The sequence below is a fragment of the Canis lupus genome, chromosome 9, assembly GCF_048164855.1.
Source record: "Canis lupus baileyi chromosome 9, mCanLup2.hap1, whole genome shotgun sequence".
NCBI lineage: Eukaryota > Metazoa > Chordata > Mammalia > Carnivora > Canidae > Canis > Canis lupus.
This window is the reverse complement of record NC_132846.1, coordinates 73634346-73658886: the sequence shown is the minus strand read 5'-3', so window position 1 is coordinate 73658886 and position 24541 is coordinate 73634346. Positions and strand designations below refer to the sequence as shown.

Sequence of the window (24541 nt, the reverse complement as noted above, 5' to 3'; positions counted from 1 at the left end):
CGGGGGTCATCTGGCCCCCAGCTCAGGGGGGAGAGCCCTCCCTGGCCTGTGGGGCACTCGGGGTGCAGATATCTGGGCAGATGTACCACCGGCCTGTCCTTCCCTGGTGAGCACCTACTCCTTCTGACTGTACTCGAGCTTCCACACCTGTGCAAACTGTTTTCTTGACTTCTTTTTTTTAGAAAAGATTTTATTTATTTATTCATGAGAGACACAGAGAGAGGGAGAGGCACAGGCAGAGGAGAAGCAGGCTCCCTGCGGGGAGCCTGATGTGGGACTCGATCCCACAACCCCAGGATCTTGACCTGAGCTGAAGGCAGATGCTCAACTGCTGAGCAGCCGCCCAGGAGTCCTTATTTTCTTGACTTCTTAAATCAGTGCACGTATGTAAGTGAGCTGTCTCACCTGCACAGTGATGGGGGCCCCTGTTCCCAGCAGGGAGGCTGGATCCGCCTGAACCGGGAGCATCAACGGTGGGGGCTTAGTTCAAAGAGGCAGGGCATGTGCTGGCATCTGGCAGCCCGGGGGGTGCAGAGCCCCCACACCCAGCCTGTGGCAAGGAACGCCACCCAGGCCTGGCCTGCCCGCCCTGCTCTTGCTGAGGAAAGACACAGTGAAGCTGAGTCTTAGCCTAAGCGTTAGCCTTCCTCTTGTTAAAGAAAAATACTTTGCCCTGGACGCTATTAAAAATGGCAAGGCAGACTTTATTGAAGACTATTGCAGTAGAGGGGAGAGCGGGCTTGACCCCGGGTAGGGTCAGACAGTGACAGGCGGGCACCGTAGCCAGTGGGCAGCGGACAGCAGATGAGGGGAGCATTAACAGGAGAAAGGGCCCTGACTGGCCATGAAAGGTGGGGGGTTCTTGAGAAACTGGCTTAGCAGGATTCTTGGCTAAAACTAGACTAGGGAGGCCTCGGTGGCTTAGCACTTGAGCATCTGCCTTTGGCTCAGGGTGTGATCCTGGGGTCCTGGGATCAAGTCTTGCATCGGGCTCCCCACAGGGAGCCTGTTTCTCCTTCTGCCTGTGTCTTTGTCTCTGTCTCTGTGTGTCTCTCATGAATCAATACGTAAAATCTTAAAAAAAAAAAAACAAAACCCTGGACTCAGCTGGCTGAGGAGGAGGCTGACGGAAGTTTGATCAGGGACCATAGCTTGTGGCAAACAAATACAGCAGGTGCCCTCCCCGGGGAAGCACCACCGCAAAGTTGGGGTCAAAGCCAGGAGGCATCACCCAGTTTCCAGGAAAGTCTGCAGGGTGAGAGATGTGAGGCTGCGAGGAGAGAAAGCCAATCAGAACCGAAAGATCCTGCAGGAAGGACGCTAGGGGGTGACTGGCACCCGTGACAGGAGTGAGACAGCCAGGCATTTCAGAGACACAAGGAGAGGTCTACAAATTAAAAAACCCCAGCAACCATGAGGAACAGGTCAAATATGTCTCCACAGAGGGGCTCATGGACGATGGCCACGGTGTGGGGAAGGAATGAGCTGGGAGCGGCACGCAGGGACGGCCGAGGTGTGAGGACAGAGCCAGCGTCCCTGTACCTGTGTGCTGGGATTCCGGGAGGACACTGTAGAGGGACGTGGGGGCCACAGTCCAAGCAGCTTTATGGGCTTTTTCAGGGCAAAACGCAGGCGTCGGCCCTGCCAGGTGCCAAGCAGGATAAATACAAACAAGCAAACGCCACACTTGCTCCCTGACCCATCAGAGTACAACGTGGATCATCCCCGATATGGAGGAAATCCCAACGGCTTCCGACACTGAATGGGTGGCAAGGGGCCAGGGGCCACACTGATGCCGGTTCTTCTCAGTGTTGGGGGTGACACTGAGTACAGCAGGATCTTCCCAGTTCAGAGGTGAAATCCTCAGACAACCTGTTATTCACGTGTGAACAGAAAATGAAGATGTTTAGCTCCCATGGTCCACCGACTCTGAAGCAACCGCTGGAAGACGTTCCCTGGGAGGAAGACAGGGAGCCCAGGGGCTGAGGGCGACAGCCGTCGTCACCGTGACCTGCTGAGTGCCGTCTGTGGGCTGCTTGTGTCATCTTTAGCGCAGCGCTGCAGGTGGGGCGCCTCACCTCACCTGGCACAGGGACGGGAGCGAACGTGCATGTACGGATTGTGCAAAATGCTTCACGACCTGCAGCTACCATCCCGGGTGGGGGCAACACACTGGGACCTGCCTGATGCTCGACACTGTCGGCAGAACTGGAGCTTAAGTCTGTTTGGTGAATCTGTGGGCAGCCAAGAGCAGACTGGAATGAGGTATAAGTGTTTCAAAGCCACTTAAACAAAAGATGGAATAAGATAAACCTTTTCTCTAAAATAAGGTGGAAAAGGGGAAAGGCAAACAAAATAGAAAATATGGAGTAAGATTTTATTTTATCAGAGGCACTAACACATGCGAATGGGTTAGGCCAACATGTCAAAAGATAGACTTTCAGATCGAACAGAAATAAAGAACAAGTTGTAACTAAAACTTAGGAAAAGCATGAATAAGTAAGCCGGGACGTGAAAGCGTAAAGCACCGAAGAAGTTCTAACAAAAATGCCAACACAAAGTCGGCAGTCCTCGTAAAGTTTACATCATGCAAAATAAAGTTCAAGGCAAAATCTTTAAAAGAGACGAAAGGGGGAGTATTTCCTCTTGGCAAGTAGGACAACTCATGAAGAATCCTGGAGGGTTGGGGATCCCTGGGTGGCGCAGTGGTTTGGCGCCTGTCTTTGACCCAGGGCGCGATCCTGGAGTCCCGGGATCGAGTCCCGCGTCGGACTCCCGGCATGGAGCCTGCTTCTCCCTCTGCCTGTGTCTCTGCCTCTCTCTCTCTCTCTATGTCTATCATAAAAAAAAAAAAAAAGAAAAAAAAGAGAAAAAAAAAAAAAGAATCCTGGAGGGTCATCAACACAAGCAGAGTGTGAAGCAAAGGGAAATACATAATCTGTAGTCATGGTAGGAGAGCCCCCCTCGACCCACCCGTGGAACCCAAGAGGCAAACGGACTGTAAAAGTGTTACCAAGAGAAAAATGGATAGACGGAAGTCATTTATCAAAATTGAAGGCAGATTATGATTTTTTAACTGAAGAAGCTAGAAAAAGAATAAGCTCAGAGAAGTGAAGTGTTAGCATGAGGGCATCCGTAGAGCCACAGAAGCAGACCCAGCATCCTTGTTGGCTGTGCCCTTCCTGGCATGGTGGAGGGAGACAGAGGGCCCCCCAAATCCCCATTTGGGGTTCATGCACTTCCAGTCTCCTGGGCAGATGGATACTATTGATACTATTGCAAGATGCAGGCACCACCTCCTTTAGCCCGAGCTCAGTGTTATGCCAGTGAGCTCAGTCCCCATCTGAGTCCATGCTCTGCAAGATGCCGTCTGAAGACACTTTGCCACGTGGGATTCCGGACCAGCAGCCAACACCCATTGCTGATTGGTGTCTGGTGTTCTCGTCCTGCCGACGGTCACCCGGTCTCGTCCGGGTGTATAGTAAATTGACACTCTGGTTTACTAGGTCAGCCATCTGAATCTGGTTAGAGTGTGGTTACTGGGTCCACTCATAGTAGGCCCATAAGTAATGCGTTTCTGAGCTGGCCGTGTTGAAGTCCACACCCGGAAGTAGCAAACTCAAAAGACTGTGAATATCATTAGAACCAAAGTGTAGCTGCAAAGATTTTTTTCCTCATTCTTCATCTCTAATCTCTCCACCCAGATGTCCATCCACCTGCTTATTCACACATCCATCCACTCATCCATCCCTACTGCTTTTTTTTAAATTTTATTTTATGATAGTCACACACAGAGAGAGAGAGAGAGAGGCAGAGACACAGGCAGAGGGAGAAGCAGGCTCCATGCACCGGGAGCCTGACGTGGGATTCGATCCCGGGTCTCCAGGATCACGCCTTGGGCCAAAGGGAGGCGCCAAACCGCTGTGCCACCCAGGGATCCCCCTACTGCTTTTTCAATACATTTATTCATCCTTCATCCTTTCTGCCATTCTCCCATCCACCTGTTATCCATCCATCCATCCATCCATCCATCCATCCATCCATCCAGTCATCCATCCAGTCATCCATCCATCCATCCATCCATCCATCCATCCATCCATCCAGTCATCCATCCATCCATCCATCCAATCATCCAACTAACCAATCAACCATCCATCCATCCACCCATCCATCCTACTGCTCTTTCAGTACATTTGTTCACCCTTTATCCTTCCTGTCATTCTCCCATCCACCTGCCATTCATCTAACCATCCAACCATCCATCCATCCATCTATCCATCCATGAACCCATCCATCCACTCATTCATGCATGCATGCATCCATCATCCATTCATTTACCCATCATCCATCTATTTATCCATCATCCACTGACCAATCCAACCACCCTCTGATCCATTTGTCAAACCACTCTACTGATGCATCAGTTCATTTTTTCATCCCTGTATCTCCCCATCCCTCCACCCATCCTCCACCCATCCACTCTCTCAGCAGCCCACCCTTTGTTTGGCAGCTGTTGGTCAGTTTTTCCCTCAGCCTAGTCCTGTTGCTCTTGGTCACTTCATGGGTTTTGTTCCCAAGAGGATCTTTCCCCTGGCTTCCAAATCCTCCTGTTGCTCTTGGTCACTTCATGGGTGTTGTTCCCAAGAGGATCTTTCCCCTGGCTTCCAAATCCTCCTGCCCACAGAGATCAAAGCCTGGCATCTGTTTCCCAGGAACTCGACCTGGGGGCGGTCTCAGGAAGCAGATGCTAACACAGGATTTTGGCGGGACCAACCACTGCTGGGTTGGTTGGCAGTGTCTCCTGTCTTGGTGCTAGTGGAGAGGTGACAGCCCGGGGCACGTCAGGGACACCTCCACTGTGATGTCTGGGGTGGGGCACCAGGGGAAGGAAATGCACTTGCTGCTGCCCCATATTGAGAGCTTGACAGGTGGAGGGAGGCGGTAAGTGTGGAAGTGTGGGATCAGATGCTGGCGTGGGGGGAGGTGCTGCCAGAGAAACACGACTCACCTCCATTTAAGGCCAAGTGTGACAGCAGAGGGCCTCGTTGGCACAATGAGTGGAAGGCAGAAACAGCCAGGTCCAGACCCCAGCCTTGATTCTTGACCGAGGAGGATACAGGGTTCTCAAGTTTGGCAAGTCCACCCCGCCAGCATTCCATTCTGTAGCAGCTCTGCTTTGGAGGGGAAGCAGTCATTCCCGAGCATCCATGGAACACTGCCCTCTTCCCAGGCTCCTGGCTGAGGTCAAGGCCCTGTCCCAGGGCAGCTGCTTCTGTGACTGGTCAGCATGTGGCTGTGGTGGCCTCATTTGGAGATAAAGATAATCTTCACAGAGGTGATCAAGTCAAAATGAGGTCACGACAAGAACGCTGTGGTGGCCCGAGGCATGCAGGGCCAGTGGAGGCCAGCCCCGAGATTGCATGTTGACCCTCACCCCATCTGGACTTTGTACTTTCTGTTCCCAGCTGCTGGTCACAGCGCCCCTCCCAGAAGCCCTCCCTGCAAGGGCCAGGCTCAGACTGCTTCCCAGGGAGCCTGACCTGGGCACAAGCTCAGAAATCACGGCCCCCAGGTCCTCACAATCCCAGGGCCCACGGAAGTGGCCCCCTCCCCTTCCCATTCTGGGTTAAAGTCAAGTACTCCCTTGGGGATCAGTGTCCTGGGGCTGCCCAAACAAACCCCCCAACACTGGGGAGCTCAAACAACAGACATTTACTCACTCCCATTTCTGGAGGCTGCATGTCTGCGGTTAGGGTATGGGCAGGACTGGTTCTTTCTGAGGCTTCGAGAGAGACTCTCGCAGGATCTCATAAATTCCGGAGTTTGCCGCATCTTTGGTGACCCCCCGCCTGTGTGCTCTTTGCATGTGGATCTGTCTGCAATCCCTCTTTTTGATAAGGACACCAGTCATGGTTGGTTAGGGCCCACCCCGCAACCTCATTTTGCCTTGATCACCTCTGTGAAGATTATCCTTATCTCCTAATGAGGTCACATTTTGAGGTACCCGGGGTTAGGACTTCAACATATCTTCTTTTGGTTCAATCCTTAGCATCTTGCTTGAGGGTGACACAGGGATCCCTGCCCCCCAAGAGAACACAACTTCTGGGAAGGGGTCTGCTAGACTCCCCTGCCGGCAATGGGACCAATGACACGGTAAGTCATAGTCAACTGCTGCTGGGAGGGGAGCGAGCATGCCCTGAGGGACCTTCAGGACCTAAAGAACACGCACCTGCGTGAGATGGGTGATCAGACCGGTGTCCCCAGAAGACAGACAGCTTGTTGTCCACTCCACACTCCAGAGCATCAAGGGAGTGAGTAGTGGACGAGACCCAGGGCAGCCCCTTGGAAACATGGAGTCATGATCCCTTGCTGGAAAGGTCCCATTTCCAGACCTGAGCCAGGCTACAGACCCAGAACCCACTGGCCGAAGGACCAGCTGAAGTTCAGGACGAAAGGCCAGCCACGCTGAGGCACATGTTTGGAGGCTGACTCCCTATCCTTCCCTGAGAGGATCTCAGACATTGCTCAGGCACCTTCACGGGGGAACGGGAAATGCCCACTTGTTTCAAGGATGGTTTGGTACAGGGTTTGAGTCGAAATCAATCCCCAGGGCATCTGGGTGGTTCAGTTGTTGAGCATCTGCCTTTGGTTCAGGTCCTGATCCGGGGTTCTGGGATGGAGTCCCACACTGGCTCCCTGCAGGGAGCCTGCTTTTCTCTCTGCCTCTGTCTGAGTCTAATGAATAAATGAATAAAATCTTAAAAAAAAAAAAAAAGAAAATCAATCCCCAGGGGGCACAGGGTCACCTTGGCCTCCTGGCTATGCTAGGTGCCCAGGTAATAAACAGAGCTCTGGGCTCATGATGGGTCACCTGTTGTCATTTACTGGGTTCTCGAATGTTTAAATAGTTGGAAATGTATACACTTGGCTGGAAGAATCTGTACTTTGTTTCCACGGAGGGAAAGGCCAGTCAAAGCTTCCGGAAGTACCCCCATACAAAACCGATCTCCAATCCTGGAGGGAGTGGCAGAGATGAGAATCATTTTGAAGACCTAGAGGGTGTAGGGGGTGGTCCCCACCATCGCCATCTGAGTCAGCATCTTGGCGCCTGCATGAGCCGGATGTGTTCTACGGGGTGACAGTGGGCCCCCCACAAACACAAGCAAGCAGGAGTCTGAACCACAGCCTCCTTTCTAGATCTGCTGTCTTTGCAGAGCAGAATAATGTGTCCCTCTAGTACGCGACATTCAGCCGTTGATCTGGCAAATGTCATTCCCATCCCACCAGAAGCGGTTTGCTTTTGTGTGGGAGGAACGACAGTGTTCACTCAGTCTCGCCCCAGGGCTGTGCTAACTCTCTTGTCCTCTGTCATAATGTAGCTCAAAGGACCGAACCATCTGGACACACTTCCTACTGTCACAGCGGCCCACTGTGTCAGTGACATCATGCTAATCTGAGTTGAAGGAACAAGAAGTGGCAAGTATGTTGGAGGCCTCGTTAAGGCGCGTGAGCTCTGCAGGGCTCAGGAGGCCACCACACTGGCACCTGCTTAGGAGTTCAGTGGTCCATAGCGTGCTGGGACGTCCTCTGTGAAGGAAAGAACAGATTACTGCATCCTGCACCTGCCATCACCAAGGAGGAGGGAGTGCGATACTTGGAGGCCTCTTGGGGTTCTGAAGCTCGCTGACTCCACATGTGAGCATCCTGAGTGACACGGAAGGGAAGGCTGCCGTCTTTGATTGGGTCACAGAGCCGGAAAAGACCCTGTAGAAATGCTAAGTATGGTACGCGCGTCCCTTGGGACGTACACAGGGGCCGAGCTTCTGCCTGTGGTGTTAGAGGCATTTATGGTGGGAAAGATGCTGTGTGGAGTTTATGATAAAGCCCAATAGGATCGTCACAATGCAGACACTAAGGTTCCAGAGCAAGGCCCTGCGTCTACAGAGGAGAATTGGATCCACTTATGCTACAGCTCCGGCTTGCTGCTGGCTCTGGAGGAGGCGGAGGGCCTAACTGCGAGACATTAGGTGACCACACAGCCAGAATCGACCGACATGACCGGGATTGTCCCTGACCCACCGCATCATAATAGAGTCATGCCCACCCAGCAGCCGTCCACCAGAACAGAGACACGGCACAGCTACATCAGGAATAGTCACAGCAAAAAGTCACAGCGGAGCCGCAGGAGCAGGAGTCTGCTGGACTTAACCTGAGAACACTTACGAGGGGGAAAGGTCTGTGGGACAAAGTAGAGCCCCACCTCTGGTTCCGGCCCTGAAGGCAGAGGTGAGAGGAAATCTTCCCAAAGAGCAGAGCTTTAGAGAAGCTGTTCCCAAACTGGGGGAACTTACTATCTGCCGCAGGTGGATCTGGCCTCGAGGGCTGTAGGGGATGCCAGGGTGTGTTGGTTACAGCCCCTCAGGACAGAGCTACTTACTACTTACTCCTCTAACTGCCAGAAGTGTTGCCTGCTGCCTGCCCAGAGCCACGACTCTCTCTAGAAATTGCCTTCTGCCAAAGCAAGCTGCCTCACCCAGGATAATTCATCCTCTCCAGGGCGGCACCCCTTGACTGGAAAATGGGGGACAATAGATGTTGCCTCAGCTTGGGGCATCTCCAAGCAACCGTCTGACTCTCAGAGCTTCCCACGTTGGTAGCTGAGCCTCTGTTACAGCTTCTCCCTGCACCCAGCTCTGTATCTGGCTTCGCCGCATGTGTTGCTGCACGTACATTTCGGAGTCTCCGAGTCTATTACGGAACTCAACCTAACATGTCAGAGAAAGGACATTGAGTTTTGTATGTTTATCTTATATCTAGTCATTGTACAATATTGCAAATTTGAATTTTTTTGTATTGTGTGTGTGGGTTTTTTTTTTTTTTTTGAGATTTTATTTATTTATATGAGAGCAGGAGAGCAAGAGAACACAAGCAGGGGGAGCCGGAGCAGGACAGGGAGAAGCAGGCTCCCCGCTGAGCAGGGCTCAACGTGGGGCTCCATCCCAGGACCCTGGGATCATGACCCAAGCCGATGGCAGATGCTTAACTGACTGAGCCACCCAGGTGCCCCTTGAGTGTTCAAGTATATGATCATATTATCCCCCAATAAAAGTGTTTTGCCTTTTTGTTTCTGTAGATATAGTGTATATTTAAATTTCTTGACTTGTTTCATTAGGTAGAATTGCCAAATAAATTGTCAGTTGTAATATTGAAAATGCTCATCTCATCTCTTTTCCTGATTTGAATTTTGATATCTTTTAAAGGTGGTCTTTATCATATTTAGGTAATTTTCTTCCTGGCTTCCACAGTTTTTTTTTTTTTTTTAATTTTTTTTAATGATTGGCCATTCAATTGTATGAAATGCCTTTTAGGTATCTGTTGAAAAAAGCACTTTGAGTTTTTCTCCTTTATTTGTTGATAAAATAAATTGTTGATAGACTTCATAATCCCAGCTGTTCTTGCTTTTATAATAAATGTTACTAGTGCATTATTTTTTTAAGACTTTATTTATTTATTCATGAGAGACACACAGAGAGGCAGAGACACAGGCAGAGGGAGAAGCAGGCTCCATGCAGTGAACCTGACATGGGACTTGATTCTGGGATCCCGCCCTGGCCCGAAAGTGGCGCTAAACCCCTGAGCCACCCGGGCTGCCCTACTAGTGCATGTTTTTGATTATCCTTCTACATTGAGTTTATCCAACATGCCAATATTTTAAACTTTCTTCTTTCTTTCTTTCTTTCTTTCTTTCTTTCTTTCTTTCTTTCTTTCTTTCTTTCTTTCTTTTCTTCTTTCTTTCTTTCTTCTTTCTTTCTTTCTTTCTTTCTTTTCTTTCTTCTTTCTTTCTTTCCTTCTTTCAGATTTTGTTTTTATTTATTTATGAGAAACACAGACAGAGAGAGAGAGAAAACAAGAGCAGCAGAGGGAGAAGCAGGCTCCACACAAGGAGCCTGACATGGGACTCAATCTCCGGTCTCCAGGATCAGGTCCTGGGCTGAAGGCGGTGCTAAACCGCTGAGCCACACAGGCTGCCCTCTTGCTACTTTCTTTGTCTCATTCTTCTAATGAGGCATTAGCATTAATGTAATGCTGACTTTTACAAAGTGAATTGTGGAGTTTTCTTTTTTTTTTCTTTTTCTTTTTTTAATGGACCAGAGTTATTTCAATAACAAGGGAATTCCCTTGACTTTTGAAGGTTAAATAGAACTCATATTTAAAAATGTCAGGGTCAGGGCAGCCTGGGTGGCTTGGCGGTTTAGCGGTTTAGCGCTGCCTTCAGCCCAGGGCCTGATCCTGGAGACCAAGATCGAGTCCCGCATGAGGCTCTCTGCATGGAGTCTGCTTCTCCCTCTGCCTGTGTCTCTGCCTCTCTCTCTCTGTGTCTCTCATGAATAAATAAATAAAATCTTTAAAAAAAATGTCAGGGTAAAAAAAAAAAGTCAGGGTCTTGTGCCTTTTAAAATGGTAGAAATTTAATAATCTTTCCAGTTTATTCTGTAGTTTTCCTATTGGTCGCTTCCTTCTTCATTGGCACGGTCTCTTTAGTTTTGGCCAAACCCTCAAGTTTAACACCCCCAGATATGTTCAAACTTGTCAACCTCCAGGATAATGGATGGATGGGATGTTCACTCTTGCCCAAGTTGTCTATGGGTGTATGGATGCTGAATTTCCTAGGAGGGCTTCCTTTGGTTGAATTGGGGTACTCAATAATAGCAGAAACTGAGCGAATTCTCCAAGAAAAGGGTTGCTGTCACAGACCTATGGGTGGTCTGCGGTGTATGCTTTGAAGTGACTGCAAACTGAAGGTGCAACTTCACAGGAGACTTATTACGATGGCAGCAAGCATAAGAAAAGATGTTCAAGCTCATGATGATAAGGAGAATCCAGGTTTACAATCAATGAGATATTGTCTCCCATGCAAGACTGATAGAATTTTAAAACAACCAATATTTCTCAGTTTTGGAGAAGGTGTCCATGACATGGATATAAGATTAGATTTGTGGAGCATATTTAGAGACCAGTTTGGCAATTTCTGTCAACACTTCACAAGTGCATACCCTATGACACAGCAATTCCTCTTCTAAGAATTTCCTTTATAAGAAATACCTGCCCAAGCATCTATGCATAAGGATGTCCACTCAGCAGTATTCAAAATAGCAGATATTGAAAAATTAAACATCCATTCAAAGAGGAACAGTTCAGCAATGGTGGAATCATCATTATTGTGGAATGTTATGCAGTTATTAAGAAAACTAAAATAGGGCAGCCCAGGTGGCTCAGCGGTTTAGTGCTGCCTCCCTGGGGCGTGATCCTGGGACCCGGGATCGAGTCCCGTGTCGGACTCCCTGCGTGGAGTCTGCTTCTTCCTCTGCTTGTGTTTCTGCCTCTTTCTCTCTTTCTGTGTGTCTCTCATGAATAAATAAATAAATAAAATCTTAAAAAAAAGAAACTAAAATAGATCTGAATTATAGACAGGGGATAACAGCCATGACGTATTGCTAAATACAAGAATCAACCTGCAGGATGGGATGTATAGTATGAAGCATTTGTGTAAATGGTGTATGTGTGTGTGGTTAGGCGCTTAGCAAAATGTCTAGAAATGTGGTTACTCCAGATAGTTGGCAGGGTGGTGTGGGAGAATGAGAAGGACACTTTTATCTTTTTATTTAATTTATATCTATACTGCTTGACTTTAAAAAAAAAAAGGCATGTATTGCTTTGGCAATAAAACAAAAAGGTTTTTTAGTGCTTGCAACAAAATGCTGATGTAATTTTAAACCAGTTGGCAATTTCTTTTGGAAGGAGCAATACTAGAGCTTCTGCACTGGGAATTGGACTAAACTGTGACTTTTTAGTCTTAAGGGAACTAGACAAGGCATTAATTCTATTAATTAATGCATCAGCAGATTCCATCTCAGCAAAGGCTGTCTTAATGAGGTGCTCGGGGCATCCATTATTTATCTTACAAATATCAACTCAGGGCCCTACTTGTGTCAGGCAGTATAACAGATGTACCCTCTGAGGGTGCGGTGCTGGAGAAGCGCAAATAGCTCCCAGACTGCTCCCTCTTCCTTGCGCCCACCCCGACCTCTCCGACCTCCCCCGCAGATGAACTCCGTTGACCCCACCTCCTCCACGCTCCAGGACCCCCGCGGAAGAACGTAGCGGCCTGGACTGCAGCCTCACCCCCGCGCAGCGCTGTGGGCATGTTGGACACGGCCCTCCTGGACCCCTCGGCCTCCGGTCCTTCAGGCGCACGGGGGACTGGGGACAGGGCCAGCCCATGGGAGGCCCGCACAGGTAGCTCCTGGTACCGTTAGCGGCGGAGGCGGGGCTCCAAACGCCGGCCTGGCCACGCTCCCGTCCCCGCTTGCGTCCCCACCGCGCGCCTTCTCGGGTGCATCCCTCCCCAGGCGCGCACCCCGCGCCCTGCCCCCGCCCGCCCTCCGGGAGCTGTCCGCGGTGCTGACCGCAGGCGCCGCCCGCGCTCGGCCGCTGCGCACGCGTCCCGGGCGGGGTGCGCGCAGGACCCGCCGGCGCTTCCACTGCGCAGCCTCCCGCGCGGCCCCGGCCCCGCGCCCCGGCCCCATCCCCGCGCCCCGAGACCCAGCCTCGGCCCCATCCCCGCGCCCCGAGCCCCAGCCCCGGCCCCAGCCGCGCGCCCCGAGCCCCAGCCCCGCGCCCCGGCCCCAGCCCCGCGCCCCGCGCCCCAGCCCCGGCCCCAGCCCCGCGCCCCGGCCCCAGCCCCGGCCCCGGCCCCGCGCCCCGCGCCCCAGCCCCGGCCCCGGCCCCAGCCCCGGCCCCGGCCCCGGCCCCGGCCCCGGCCCCGGCCCGGCCAGCCATGGCGCTCAACAATTTCCTCTTCGCGCAGTGCGTGTGCTACTTCCTGGCCTTCCTGTTCAGCTTCGTGGTGGTGGTGCCGCTGTCCGAGAATGGCCACGACTTCCGCGGCCGCTGCCTGCTGTTCACCGAGGGCATGTGGCTGAGCGCCAACCTGACGGTGCAGGAGCGCGAGCGCTTCACGGTGCAGGAGTGGGGCCCGCCGGCCGCCTGCCGCTTCAGCCTGCTGGCCAGCCTCCTGTCGCTGCTGCTCGCCGCCGCGCACGCCTGGCGCACGCTCTTCTTCCTCTGCAAGGGACACGAGGGGTAAGTCGGGGCCTGGGGCCCTTCCCAGCCCGCGGAGCCCCCAGCCTCCTCCCCGCCTCGGAGGAGCGGGACACCCTCCCTCTTCCGGGGAGCTCGCAGGCCCCCAACATATCAACCCTGGGTGCTCAGCGCCTCCGTGCACACTGCCCTTTGTCTGCGCGGAGCCTGGGCACCTTGAGGGTCGCCTGCGCTCCGGACAAGGCCACTACTTGCATCACCTCCCTCCCCCCGGAGAGCAAATGTTGCATCGTCATCTCTGAGCCGGCCTGGGCCCTCCCTGGGCCCTCCCTGGCCTGCCGGCTCAGGCCTACTCCAGGTGCAGGGGAGGGACGGGCCAGGCAGGTGGCTGACAAGGCAAACTGGGGAGTCCTCTCCTCATCCCCACCCCCATCCTCCTGGGAAGGATGAGGATGGTGGGGCCACAGGCTCGGCTGAGGATGCATGACAGACAGGGAGCAGCAAGCAGGTCCAGGAGGCCTCCCTCCTCCCGGCCTCCGTGTGCCTCTTGGCCTTTCCTGCCCTGGCACAGTTCTTGAGAGTGGGATGTGGTTCCCCTGGGGCCCTCAGCCTGTAGCATTCTATGGCCTCCACCCCTGGGACCCCTTGTGGACCCACCACAATCCCTCCTGCCCCTCGCCTGCCTCACATCTGCAGGGGAAATCTAGCCCTTTCCCAGACCCCACCCTGCCCTGGCCCCATCCATCAACCATTGGCAGTTTTCAGGGGCTTTTCTCTTCTTTTGGGGACATGAGAGATAAGCTATTGCTCTGAGGGTCACTGTGGGTAGGAGGTCAGGTGGGGACTCCCCAGAGCCCTCAGCTTGGCTTGGGCCTGGACAGAGGGGCCAGAGAGGAGTGACAGGGGTGGCAAGGTGAAGAGGATGGGACAGCCTACTGTGGGGACTGAAACACCCAGTGGAGGGTGAGGTCCAGCAGCCCACGTGTGTGAGTTTCCCGGGCTGCTCTAGCAAAGTGCCATAAGCTGGGGCTTAAAACAATTTATTCGGCCACAGTTCTGGAGGCCAGAAGAAAAAAATCAAGGTGTCGGCAGGGTGGGTTCCCTCTGGAGGGAGGATCCTTACTAGGCTAGCTGCTGGTAGCGGCCTACAACCCTTGACATCCCTCAGCGTGGGGCTTTGTCACTCCTATCACCGTCTCTGTTTTCATGGCCTCTTCTCTCTCTGTTTCTTTCTCTCTACTTATAAAGACACCAGTCGTTGGATTTAGGGCCCACCCTAAATCCAGTATGACCTATCCTGAGATCTTTAGCTGAATGACACCTGCAAAGACCTCAAGCCCAACTAGGGTCACACACACTGGTAGTGGGGTGAAGCCTCGGACGCATGTTGTCGGGGGCGCAGTTCAGTAGCCTACAGTATGGTTCTGGACTGAGGGTCTGCAGGAAGCCACATGTCAGCCTGAGGTGCCTCCAGGTGCTGTGGGGCTGGGGCTCTGCACAGGGTGAGCCCAGGCCAGTCAGGGGGCCATCCTGCCCTCCCTCAGGCCTCCTCCTTACACAACTTGCTGGATGGCTGGTGTCCCCGGGAGGCATCTGAGATGTCATCTGCACGCATGTTGCCAAGCCTGGGTGTCACCTAGTCAGTGTTCTGTGCAGATGGGGACAGGGAAACATCTCTGGGTATGAGACAGGGTCTGAGGAAAAGGATGGACGGTCAGCAGGGTAGGGTAGCTGAGGTCCCTTCAGTCCTGGAAGCTGCCTGAGGCCAGTGGGCACAGGCTATGGGGGGAGCATGGTTTGACCATCAGCTCATGCCCATTGCTCCACCTTGTCCCTATAAGACAAATGGCCTCAAGAGACCCCATCTTACAGCTGTATGATGACACTCCCCAGATTTGCTGCCCAATTTGTGGGGAATGGGCAGTCCTGCATGACCAGGATTCCTTTCTTGAAGGCTCTGGGGCTCTTAGCTCTGTCTTTCTCATGCCCAGTCTCTGGGGGTGTTTTGGGGCTCTGGAATCTCGCATTGGTCTGAGCCACAGAGGCTGGGCCATACCTAGAGAGCTGCTTATAGGTCCTCACCAGCTAGACACTGGAACACCTCGAGGTCAGAAAGGTTGGGCCTGCCTTGTGCAGCCACAGGCAGGATGGGAACCTGGAGAAGCCAGTCCCAGCTCAGCTGTTGGTCAGGCCGCACGGAGCAGGCCAGGCGGGCAGGAGGCTGGGTAGGGCCATTGGAGTGAGCTCGTGGGATGGCGAGGGCCCCAGGTGTCCAGCCCACTGGGACGTCAGTCCTGCCGCCAGACTTGGAGCTCTAGAGGGTCCTACCTGCTTAGGGCCAGCGTCCACACTGCTCTGGCGTTGGCTGCTGTGACTGCGGAGACCCGCCAGGAGCCCTGCCCTTCATCTGGGAGGGGCTCACGGCCGGGTCCCCAGGGCCTGGGTAAGACCCTGTCTGTGGTCCCCTCCCTCCTCCTGTGGGGTGTGTCCCTGGGCCAAGTGGGGGCCCGGACAGTTGTGCCCAGGAGCGTGCAGGGCCAAGGGGTTGGGGCAGCTTTTGCAGGAGGCTTCATCCCGGTGACTGAAGGAATCTGTGGCACCTGTGGCTTCCTGGGGTGCTTGTTGGCGGGGGGGCACCGGGGTGACCTGAGGGTGGTCACAGGCCTGGGGGCCTGGGGCGCTTTGCCTGAGCAGAAGCCCTTGGAGAGTGCAGGTGGCAGCAGTTTATGATTGACGGCTGGGGAGCGCTGGGTCAAAACAACCCATCTGCCGGCCCACACATGTCCCCAGCCTGCAAATCGCTCCCAGGGCTTCCCGGGACCGGGATAGCTGTCACCATGGAGACGGCACATCCGGCCGGCACCCTGAGAGGCTGGAGAGAGATGGCGTTAACCCTGTGTGTGCCGGCCTTCCTGGTTTATTAGTTTTTTTGGCACTGCCCTGTGGGTCCTTGGGGAGTGGGCAGGGGGGCGCATTGTGGATTCTGGGGGGCGGGGTGACACACTCAATTCTTCAAAACTCTGTGAAGCCCAGGCAGGTTCCACGGAAAGAGACCAGGAACGGACCTGGGCAGTGGGAGGAGGCTGTTGGGGGGATGACCTCAGCCCCCCACCGCCGCTGTCTTATAGGATGGGGTGCCACCTTCCTGTCGTGGCAGGAGAACCCTACATTCTACCTGTTTAATAGGGATATGGCTGGAGTCTCCAGACAGTCAGGTTTCCTGGCTCTTGGAGGTTCTGTTGTAAACCCCCTGAGGGCGGGAGGGGGCAGGTCTCAGAATGGAGGTGGGGGAGTTCCCTGGGGGTGGCCACGCAGGGACCGACAAGCTGCCGGCGTGCCTCTCTAGAGTTCAGTACAGAGCGTGGAGGATGCCAAGGAGCAGGATTTGAGGTGGGGTGGTTGCCTGCCCGGCATGTCCCGTGCACCCTGGCCCTCCTTCCCTCTAGGAAGGCCTGCTGGGGGCAGCAGCTGGTTCGCCCAGGATGTTGGGGCCCTGCTGGGCAGGATGCCTGGCGGGACATGGAAGGCTGTGGGCAGGTGGAGGGCACCCAGGGAACCGGCTGTCCCGGCCATCTGGCCTTCTGTGCTCTGCCTGGGGAAGCTCAGTCCTGTCCCCCGGGACCACTCCATTCTCCTTGGTTGGAGTCAAGTGGCCATCTAAAGTCTGGGGGGAGGGACGCCTCACCTGGGTGACTCAGCGGTTGGGGGCCTGCCTTCGGCTCAGGGTGTGACCCTGGGGTCCTGGGATCGAGTCCCACATCGGGCTCCCTGCGTGGGGCCTGCTTCTCCCTCTGCCTGTGTCTCGGCCTCTCTCTTTGTCTCTCAGGAATAAATAAAATCTTAAAACAAAAATGAAGTCGGGGTGTAGGCTCTGGGTAACCTCTGCTTTCCTTGGAGCATTAGCTCCTGGGAGTGGACTCCCAGAGCCCTGCCTAACCCCGCTGTCCCGCAGGGGGCACAGCTGGGCCCCAGCCACAGTCTCCAGGTATCTGGTTGCCCGGCCTGCTCCCCCGCTTCTGTGTCCTGTGGCTGCAGGCCCAGCCCCGTGCACACAGCTCCAGGCAGGCCAGGTCAGGGTTGTGGGTGGGTGGAGGCCTGTCCTGGGGAGGGAGTGTGTGCTCAGGAGCCAGCACCCTGGCGGTTATTTCCCGGGCTCCCTTGCCCACATAAGCTCCCTCAGTTTCCACAATGACCCAGTGGGGGGCTCTTGCCACCCAATTTACAAAGGGAGAAATTGGGGCTTGGACAGCAACTTGCTGAGGTCACACAGCTGGCCAAGAGGCGGGCCGGATTTGACACCCTGCTGTGCCTGGACCTCCTCGGAGCTGGGGCGGCCAGAACCTACCCCTTTATAACTATTTATAACCCCCTGACCTCTTATTGGCTTTTGCAGGGCCCAGTGGATTTTGCAGTTTAGGCTTGTCCATCGGGGTCCCAGCTAGAAACAGATGGCTCGCCCACGTGAGGGGAACCTGAGGAGAGCGGTTGGCAGAGACGAGCATGTGGGCCAGCCGTGGGCCCTGCAATGGCCCTGTCACCTCCTCTGGCCGCAGGGTCCACATGGGGAGGGTTATGTGGATGAGGCCGCCTGGAGAGGCGTGCTGACCTTTGGTAGGGGGACAGCAAGTGGGGGCGCCCCCCGGCAGGGCCCTGGGGATGAGCACCTCCCACCTCTCCTTGTACCCCAGGCCCGGGGCCCCCACTGGCTGAGCTCAACCCAATCCAGGGAGAGAGGTCACTGCATGGTCTACTTGGGGCAGCCCCTCCGGTGGAGGATGGAGGGGTGAGGATCTGCAGAGTGTGGGGCCCTCGGGTAATCTGCTGTGGGCAGGGGGCCTGGAGCCCACCCACAAACACTGATCAACTCAGGCAGCACAGATAAGTTCGGGCAGCAAACATGTGCGCCCTCGACCCTGAGCTGTCCTGAGGGTGGCCCCAGTCAGCTCAGGTGGGGGCCTAGGCCGGGTGCTGAGCGCGCTGGCACGGGGTGCTCACCTTTGTCGCCTCTGGTCGAGGCCCCCGGGCGTCCTTGTGAGTGAGAGTACGAACACGCTGGCTGGCCCCACTCTCCTGGGTGTGATTTTTGGGTGTGATTCTGGGATTGCAGCCTGGTCCCCTCTTGCCTCCCGTTCATGCCCCCAGCCCCTCCTGCCCCTGCGCCTGTGCAGCAGCGTGGCCTGCTGGCGCCTGCTTCCACCTGGGTGCCGCTGACCTCGGTTTATCGCCTGCCCGTGGCTGGGAGGCCTGCGGGGGCCGGGACTGGGGCATGGTTATTTCCCTGTCCTCAGGGCCCAGCACAGGGCGGGCGGATGCTCAGAGAGTGCTTGGCGAGTGAACAGGTGGACAAGGACCGGTGCGTGGATCTGTGCTTCGCGCCGGCCGCGGTTCCGGCCCCTGACAGCAGCCGCACTGCTTTCCTGGCTGGTGTGATCGTGCCCCTCAGACCTGATGGGTTGATGGCAAAGATGTCCACTGCGGCGAGGGTGGCCGGTGCTGCCGCCCCTCCCGAGGACGCCCTCGGGTCCCCCCGCACGCACCCAGGCTCAGCCAGGCCTGACCGAGGCTCCCGTGCAGGACTCTGAGTCTCCAGGGGATGATTCGGAGATGGCGGGGTGGTGGGGTGGGCTGCTGTGTTGCGACCCCAGGCCCCGTGCCGCCAGAGAGCAAACACTGGTGTCCCGTGTAGGCACCCGGGTCCGTGTGGCCTGTCTTCTTGGCCCTGCCTCCGGCGCTCTCCACACCCCCACCCCATCACAGCCGGGCCTTTTAGATGAGAGCAGGGTCACACCACAAGGCCGTGACGCAGGTCCAGGCCAGCAGTGTTGGTGACCATGTGGGCACAGGGCCTCAGGGAGGCCGGGTGGGGCAATGGCCTGGAAAGGGTGTCCTGCTCTTCAGCTTGTGCTGGTCCTAACGTGCTGGAAGCAAACACCACTGGGTTGGGATCTTGGCTCTGCTTCCTCTGTAGGGCAGGGTTGACATGCGCTTCCACTCCAGGCCCTGGGGAGGCTGGGATGGGGCTTTGGGGTGCGGGACAGCGAGGGAGGGGAAGGTGGCCCCGGTGGCCCCGCATGGCCCCATTACCCCATCCAGCCCAGGCCCGAGCTGTCTCCTGGCCCTGCTGGGCTGTTGTGGGGACCCTGGGGTGGTGGCGCACGGTGACTGTCCTCTCCTGTCCTCTCCCGAAGCTCCTTCCTCTATGCCTTCCTGAACCTCCTGGTCAGCGCTTCCGTGGTCTTCCTCGTCTTCATCGCCAGCACCATCGTGAGCGTGGGCTTCACCATGTGGTGTGACGCCATCACTGAGAAGGGCACCGTGCCCCACAGGTGGGCCTGGGCGCTGCCCCACCCCTGCTGCCCCCAGACGTCGTCCTGGTGCAATAAATACATCCTGAAAAAAGAAACATAAATGGATTATGGGGGAGCCTTATACTACAGTATAAAACCCATAAGATAAGTTTCCCCTTAATATTTTTGTTATTTCCTCATGAAAACCAGTGCAGTAGAGGCCACCCCCTGCCTTCTCTGTGAATGGCAAATATAGGAGAATCCCGTTCGAGCCCGAGGTTTCCTGCCTGGGCCCCCACCTGTGCACACCCGGCCAGAGCCTTTCCTGGACCTGCCTCCTTCATGTCAATGCCCCTTCACAAGAGAAGAGGGCCTCGCACACCCGGGGTGTGGAGACGGAGGCCCAGTGCGCTCTGATGTGGCCACACAGCAAGGCCCGGGGACCCCACTCTGGGCTGCCTGCAGAGGGGCCTGGGGAGTGCTGAGCCGGGTTTGCTGCTGGAGGGTTGGCAGGCAGCGATAGCAATGGGAGAGGAGCGTGAGCAGCAGCTTTTGGGCCGGAGGGGGTCAGGGATGAGGCCTTTGGGGCCAGGACAGCTGCGTCACTGTTTGGGGCTGCTGCGTGCAGCTCCCTGTGCTCCGTGTCCCAGTGTCACCTGCCACCCCACGTCTTGCTGTTTCAGCTGTGAAGAGCTCCAGGACATCAATTTGGAGCTAAACGTGGACAACTCTGCCTTCTACGACCAGTTTGCCATCGCCCAGGTAGGCGGGGCTGTTCTGGTGGGCGGGGCGTTCTGGTGGGGGGGCTGTTCTGGTGGGGGGCTGCCTGGTGCTCAGGGAAGCAAGCACTTTGGGGAGGGGTCCATTCCTCTGGACGTTCACTGAGCGCAGCCCTCCCCCAGGGGAGGCTGAGGGTGGGGCCAGGCAGAGGAGATACAGCTGAGTGAGCGGTATAGCCAGGAAGGCTTCCCGGAAGGGGGTGGGAGGAGGCTGGATCTCCGAGACTGAAGCAGGGGGTCTTGCAGGTGGCAGTGGAGAGGGGGTGAGGCAGGGGCATCCTGGGAGAGCGGGCACCAGAGCTCGCTGCAGGAGTGAGGTCCGGGGGCTCAGGCAGTGGCTGTAGGCCAGGTGGAAGGAAATGAGGCATCAGATCCTGGATCTGTAGTGCCGGGTCGGGAGCTTGGTGCCAGGTGGGCACCCTCCGAAAATGCTGGGGCGCTCGTGGGTGTTCCCGGGCCGGGGAAGCTGATGCGGTGTCTGAGGAGGGGCTTAGGGGTCCAGCCTGTGATGTGGGGGGACAGCCTGTGTAAGCTGCATTCCCTGCCCTCCGGTACATCTCTGGGGACCCCGCGGGCTGGGATGCAGGAGCGTCAGGGTTTGTTAGTGGTCAGTGAGGGTCTGTTTCTCAAAATCTGCATCTGTGTCCAGGCAGATGACGCTGGTGACGGGTGCCTGGGTGGGACTGGCTCCTTCCAGCGCTGAGCAGGGCTCCCTGGCATCCAGGTCCATTACCGGACCCCAGACCTGCCTCTCAGGGCTCACGGGGGCCAGTGGCCGGTCTGAGGACCCTTCCTTCAGGGGAGGAGCCTCTAGGGGGTTGGACATCCAGTGGGTCCGAAGGTTCTTTGCTGAGAGGAGCTGAAACTGCCAGAGACACCTGCATGAACATTTGGTGGAGACTGCTTCAGCCTCATTTACACCAATTAGATTAGGAAGGCGTGAGCTGGGGCTGGTGACAAATAACCCCCAAGGAGAATCTGTTTGATGTGGCTCAGGCCTGGTTCCGATTAAATCGTTTCTCCTTCAGTGTTTGGTGACGGCAGCTAAAGGTCGGTTTGCTCTAGCGGTGGGGGAGGCCGTGTTTAGACGGGCTCTCTGCGGAGCCGGGGGCCGGGGTCCCCCCGAGCATCGCGCAGCTTGGGGTTCAGAGGGCTGGCCGCCACGTACCAGGAGGGGTGGTGGCGCGAGGCAGGAGGCGCGGCGGACCCCGGAGCTCGCCCCGGTCCTGTCCCTGAAGCGGTCGCGCCTTTGCCCGGGCAGGCGGGTGGGCGCACCGGGCGGCGGATGGCGGGTCCGGCCGGCCTCCTGACCCTACCTCTGCCCTCTGCGTAGTTCGGCCTCTGGGCCTCGTGGCTGGCCTGGCTGGCCATCACCATCCTGGCTTTCCTGAAAGTCTACCACAACTACCGCCAGGAGGACCTGCTAGACAACCTGGTCCATGAGAAGGAGCTGCTGCTGGCCAGGCCGACCCCCCGCGCCTCCTTCCAGGAGGAGAAGAGCGCTGTCATCTAGCTGTGGCCAGGGGAGCCCGGCCCTGGATGCCCCCTCGCCCCGCCCAGGGCCCTCGGGCCAACCCCGGGGACGGTCTGCCCGGCCCTGCCTGCCCCTTGCCTTGCATGTCTCCCCTCGGCTCTGCGCGACGTGAGCGACCCCGCTCACCCAAGCACCCCATTCCCGCCCTGAGTGTGGTGGTGAGTGGGGCGGGCGCCAGCCCTCCCGCGGGGACACACAGAGACTGCGGGACGTCCTCCGGGCTTCCCGCACACGCAGCGCACCTGTCCAGGGGCCACGGGCTGGGCGAGCCTCGGTGCGGGGAGCGCCCACCCCCTTGGATGCCTCTGGCCGCAGGGCTTGCGGCTCGTGCCTCAGCCGGATGCCGTCTCCACACCGGCTTGCCCAGGCGTGAGTCTGTGCCCCATTCTGTGGCAGCAGCCCGTGTCCCCAGGATGACCCCAGCCCGCGATGGCCGGACGCCACTCTTGTCCCTTGCTCCTGAGCAGCGCGTGGGAGCAGGGGGCCCACTGCAGGAACGAGCTCTCTGCCGTGTGTCTCGACCTCCTGGCTCTGCACTTCCCCCACTGCCTCCGCAGGGCCGAGTCCCCGGGTGGCCGGGCCTGGGTCTCGGCATCACAGGGCCAGTCAGGTGGTGGCCGGGTGGCCATCCTGGGAAGTGGCTGTGCTGCCAGAGCTAGGAGCCCGCACCCCGTGCCACAGGACTTGCTGGGGGAGCCACGTGTGCCCCTGCCTGGGAGGAACCTGGGCCCCAGCGTTTGTCTCACAGTGTAGGGGGGTGGGGGGTGGGGACGTGGGCTGGGGGGTCCTACCTCCTAGGGAGGGAGGGACAAGGCAGGTGCCACGGCGCTGTCTGTAAGTGCGTGTGAGGGTGTGTGTGATGTGTGTGTGTGCATGCGTGTGGGTCTGCATGGGGAGGGTGTGTGAGCGTCTGAATGTGTTAACTGCACACACGAGTGCAGTTCTTTGTGAGTGCCTATGTACGAGTGTGAGTGTGCATGTGCACATAAGCACGCACATGTACAAGTGTGGGAGCGAGCTGTGTGAGCATGCATGTCCACGGGTGTGAGTGTGAGCATGAGTGGGCATGAGAATGTGAGTGCATATGAGCCTGAGTGGAAATGTGTGCATGTGCAATGGGAGTATGAGTGTGTATGTGTGAGTGTGTGTGCAGCGGAAGGTGTGAGCAGAGCTCTGTATCTCCACCCACGGGGGTGCCCCCAGTGCCCCGGCACCCCAACGAGGGGATGCCTTCCCATCTGATGTGTGCACAGCACCGAGGCCCCCAGAGGGCACAACCCCATCCACACATCATCCGGAGGGGGAGCTGGGGTAGGGAACTGGGACCAGAGCTCAGTGGTGAGCAACCTGGGGCTGCTTGGCTATGGGTCCCCCCTCACAGGGCTCCCCGACTTCTGCATCCGCACACAGTCCTCCGAGTACTGTCCAGGAGCGGGGCCCCCTTCCCCGGGCTCAGTGAGCCATTCTGCTTTCCCGGGCTCACCGTCCTGCTGCCCCCACCCTCCAGGGAAGGAGAGACCCGGCGCCCCCCGTCCATGCCTCGTGCTGCCAGAGGCCGGTTTGGTCTCCCAGATGGGGGGCACAGGATGTCCGGAGGCCACGGATCTGGGTCTGGACTGAGGCGCTGAGTAGGGCAGGCAGCCTGGGCCAGGGAAGGGGGCCCGCAGGTCGCCTGTGCGGATGCTGCTCGGCTGGTGCCTGTCCGTGGAGATCCGGGCGTGTGGATGAGGCTCCTGGTGTCTCAGAGGCACTCGGCCGAGGACGCCAGGCAGAGCCGCTGGGTCCTTGCGGGACTTGTTTTGGCATAACTGAGGCCCCCAGCAGATCGGGTCTCACCCCAGCCCTCATGCACAGGCTGTGGGGACTCTCCAGTCCCCGAGAGCTCCGGTCTGTTCCCAGCCACCAGCCAGGCCCCGGGAAGGAGGAGCAGGGGCAGGACGTGGGCTTCTGGAGCCGAGGGTCCCCGGCAGGCTGGGGTCTGCCCTGGCAGCTGCCACTCATGGGTTGTTCGGAGCCGGCCTGGGGCAGCCCCTTGCTCAGGCTGGCAGGGACGTCACCTACATGTCACTTGCAGAGCGGGGTGGTCACTGGCACAGGCCTGTCCCAGGCTGGGGGTACCCGGCACCTCCCGACGTCCGTGCCCGGGGCTGCCGGGAAGGGACAGCTGAGCCCCTGGATGCGTAGTGGGACTGAGCTGTGTGCCCTGCAGCGGGCGGGGGACGGGGGCCCCGGGGCAGGACAGGAAAGGCAGGGGCCCCCCCAGGCTTCCTGAGAGGGCCACGGGATCGCCTCTGGGGTGCCTTGCTTCTCCCAGCTGGGGGCGGCCGCGCGGCTTTAATTCTGCTGAGGAAATCCACAGTAGCGAGTCTTCCCCTTAAATGTATGTTTGTCAAAGTCAAAATAAACACAGAGGTCCTGAGCCCGGGGTGTGGACTCGGGCGCCGGCCCCCCCACGTCCCCGCCCCACCCTCGCCTCCCCGCTTCTAGGTTTCCTCCGTTTCTGAGATTTAAAAACCTGCCCGCGTGTGTTCCTGCGGCTTCAGAGACTGGCGGGCTTAGGGGGGCCTTCCCGTGGCGGGGCCCTCCCCCGTGCACGTGTTCTGGGGGCTCCATTCTCGCCCGGCCCGTCTCGGCTCCCCCAGGTGTGAGGACGGACGTCTCGGGGTCGTGGCGCACCTGCTGAGCAGCGTCTCCCCGAAGCCGTGGCTCATAGTCTTGCGGACCCTCCAGAGCTGGGGTGTCGTTGCAGAGACGGGGCATTGGCGGGGCTTCCCCCCGTCGGGACCGGGCTGGACGGGGCCGAGCCTGAGGCCTGTGCCTACCCCACGGTTTGGGCACAT

General features: G+C 57.2%; 1 protein-coding gene across 4 annotated transcripts; it reads left to right on the top strand.

Annotated features, from left to right (window-relative positions):
- Positions 1–6061: 6061 nt before the first annotated feature.
- On the top strand, positions 6062–24120 carry TMEM179 (transmembrane protein 179). Of its 4 annotated transcripts, none has more exons than XM_072840126.1 (7): positions 6062–6153; positions 7380–8286; positions 12106–12297; positions 12869–13143; positions 19290–19427; positions 20072–20150; positions 21501–24120. In XM_072840126.1, the coding sequence occupies exons 4-7, from the start codon at positions 12974–12976 to the stop codon at positions 21678–21680; spliced, it is 567 nt and encodes a 188-aa protein (XP_072696227.1). In that variant the 5' UTR covers positions 6062–6153; positions 7380–8286; positions 12106–12297; positions 12869–12973; the 3' UTR covers positions 21681–24120. The 4 variants fall into 4 exon arrangements, with proteins under 4 accessions (XP_072696227.1, XP_072696226.1, XP_072696228.1 ...); XM_072840125.1 differs by having other exon boundaries at positions 7380–8796; XM_072840127.1 differs by lacking the exons at positions 6062–6153; positions 7380–8286 and having other exon boundaries at positions 12066–12297.
- The last annotated feature ends 421 nt before the right edge of the window (positions 24121–24541 follow it).

What these genes read in the sequence shown, in the direction of transcription:
- TMEM179 (XM_072840124.1), top strand. Translation starts at nt 12,839, where the DNA reads ATGGCGCTCAACAATTTCCTCTTCGCGCAGTGCGTGTGCTACTTCCTG. An exon ending in CTCTGCAAGGGACACGAGGG is followed by an intron (nt 13,144 to 19,289) that starts GTAAGTCGGGGC and finishes CCTCTCCCGAAG; the next exon opens with CTCCTTCCTCTATGCCTTCC. An exon ending in ACCAGTTTGCCATCGCCCAG is followed by an intron (nt 20,151 to 21,500) that starts GTAGGCGGGGCT and finishes CCCTCTGCGTAG; the next exon opens with TTCGGCCTCTGGGCCTCGTG.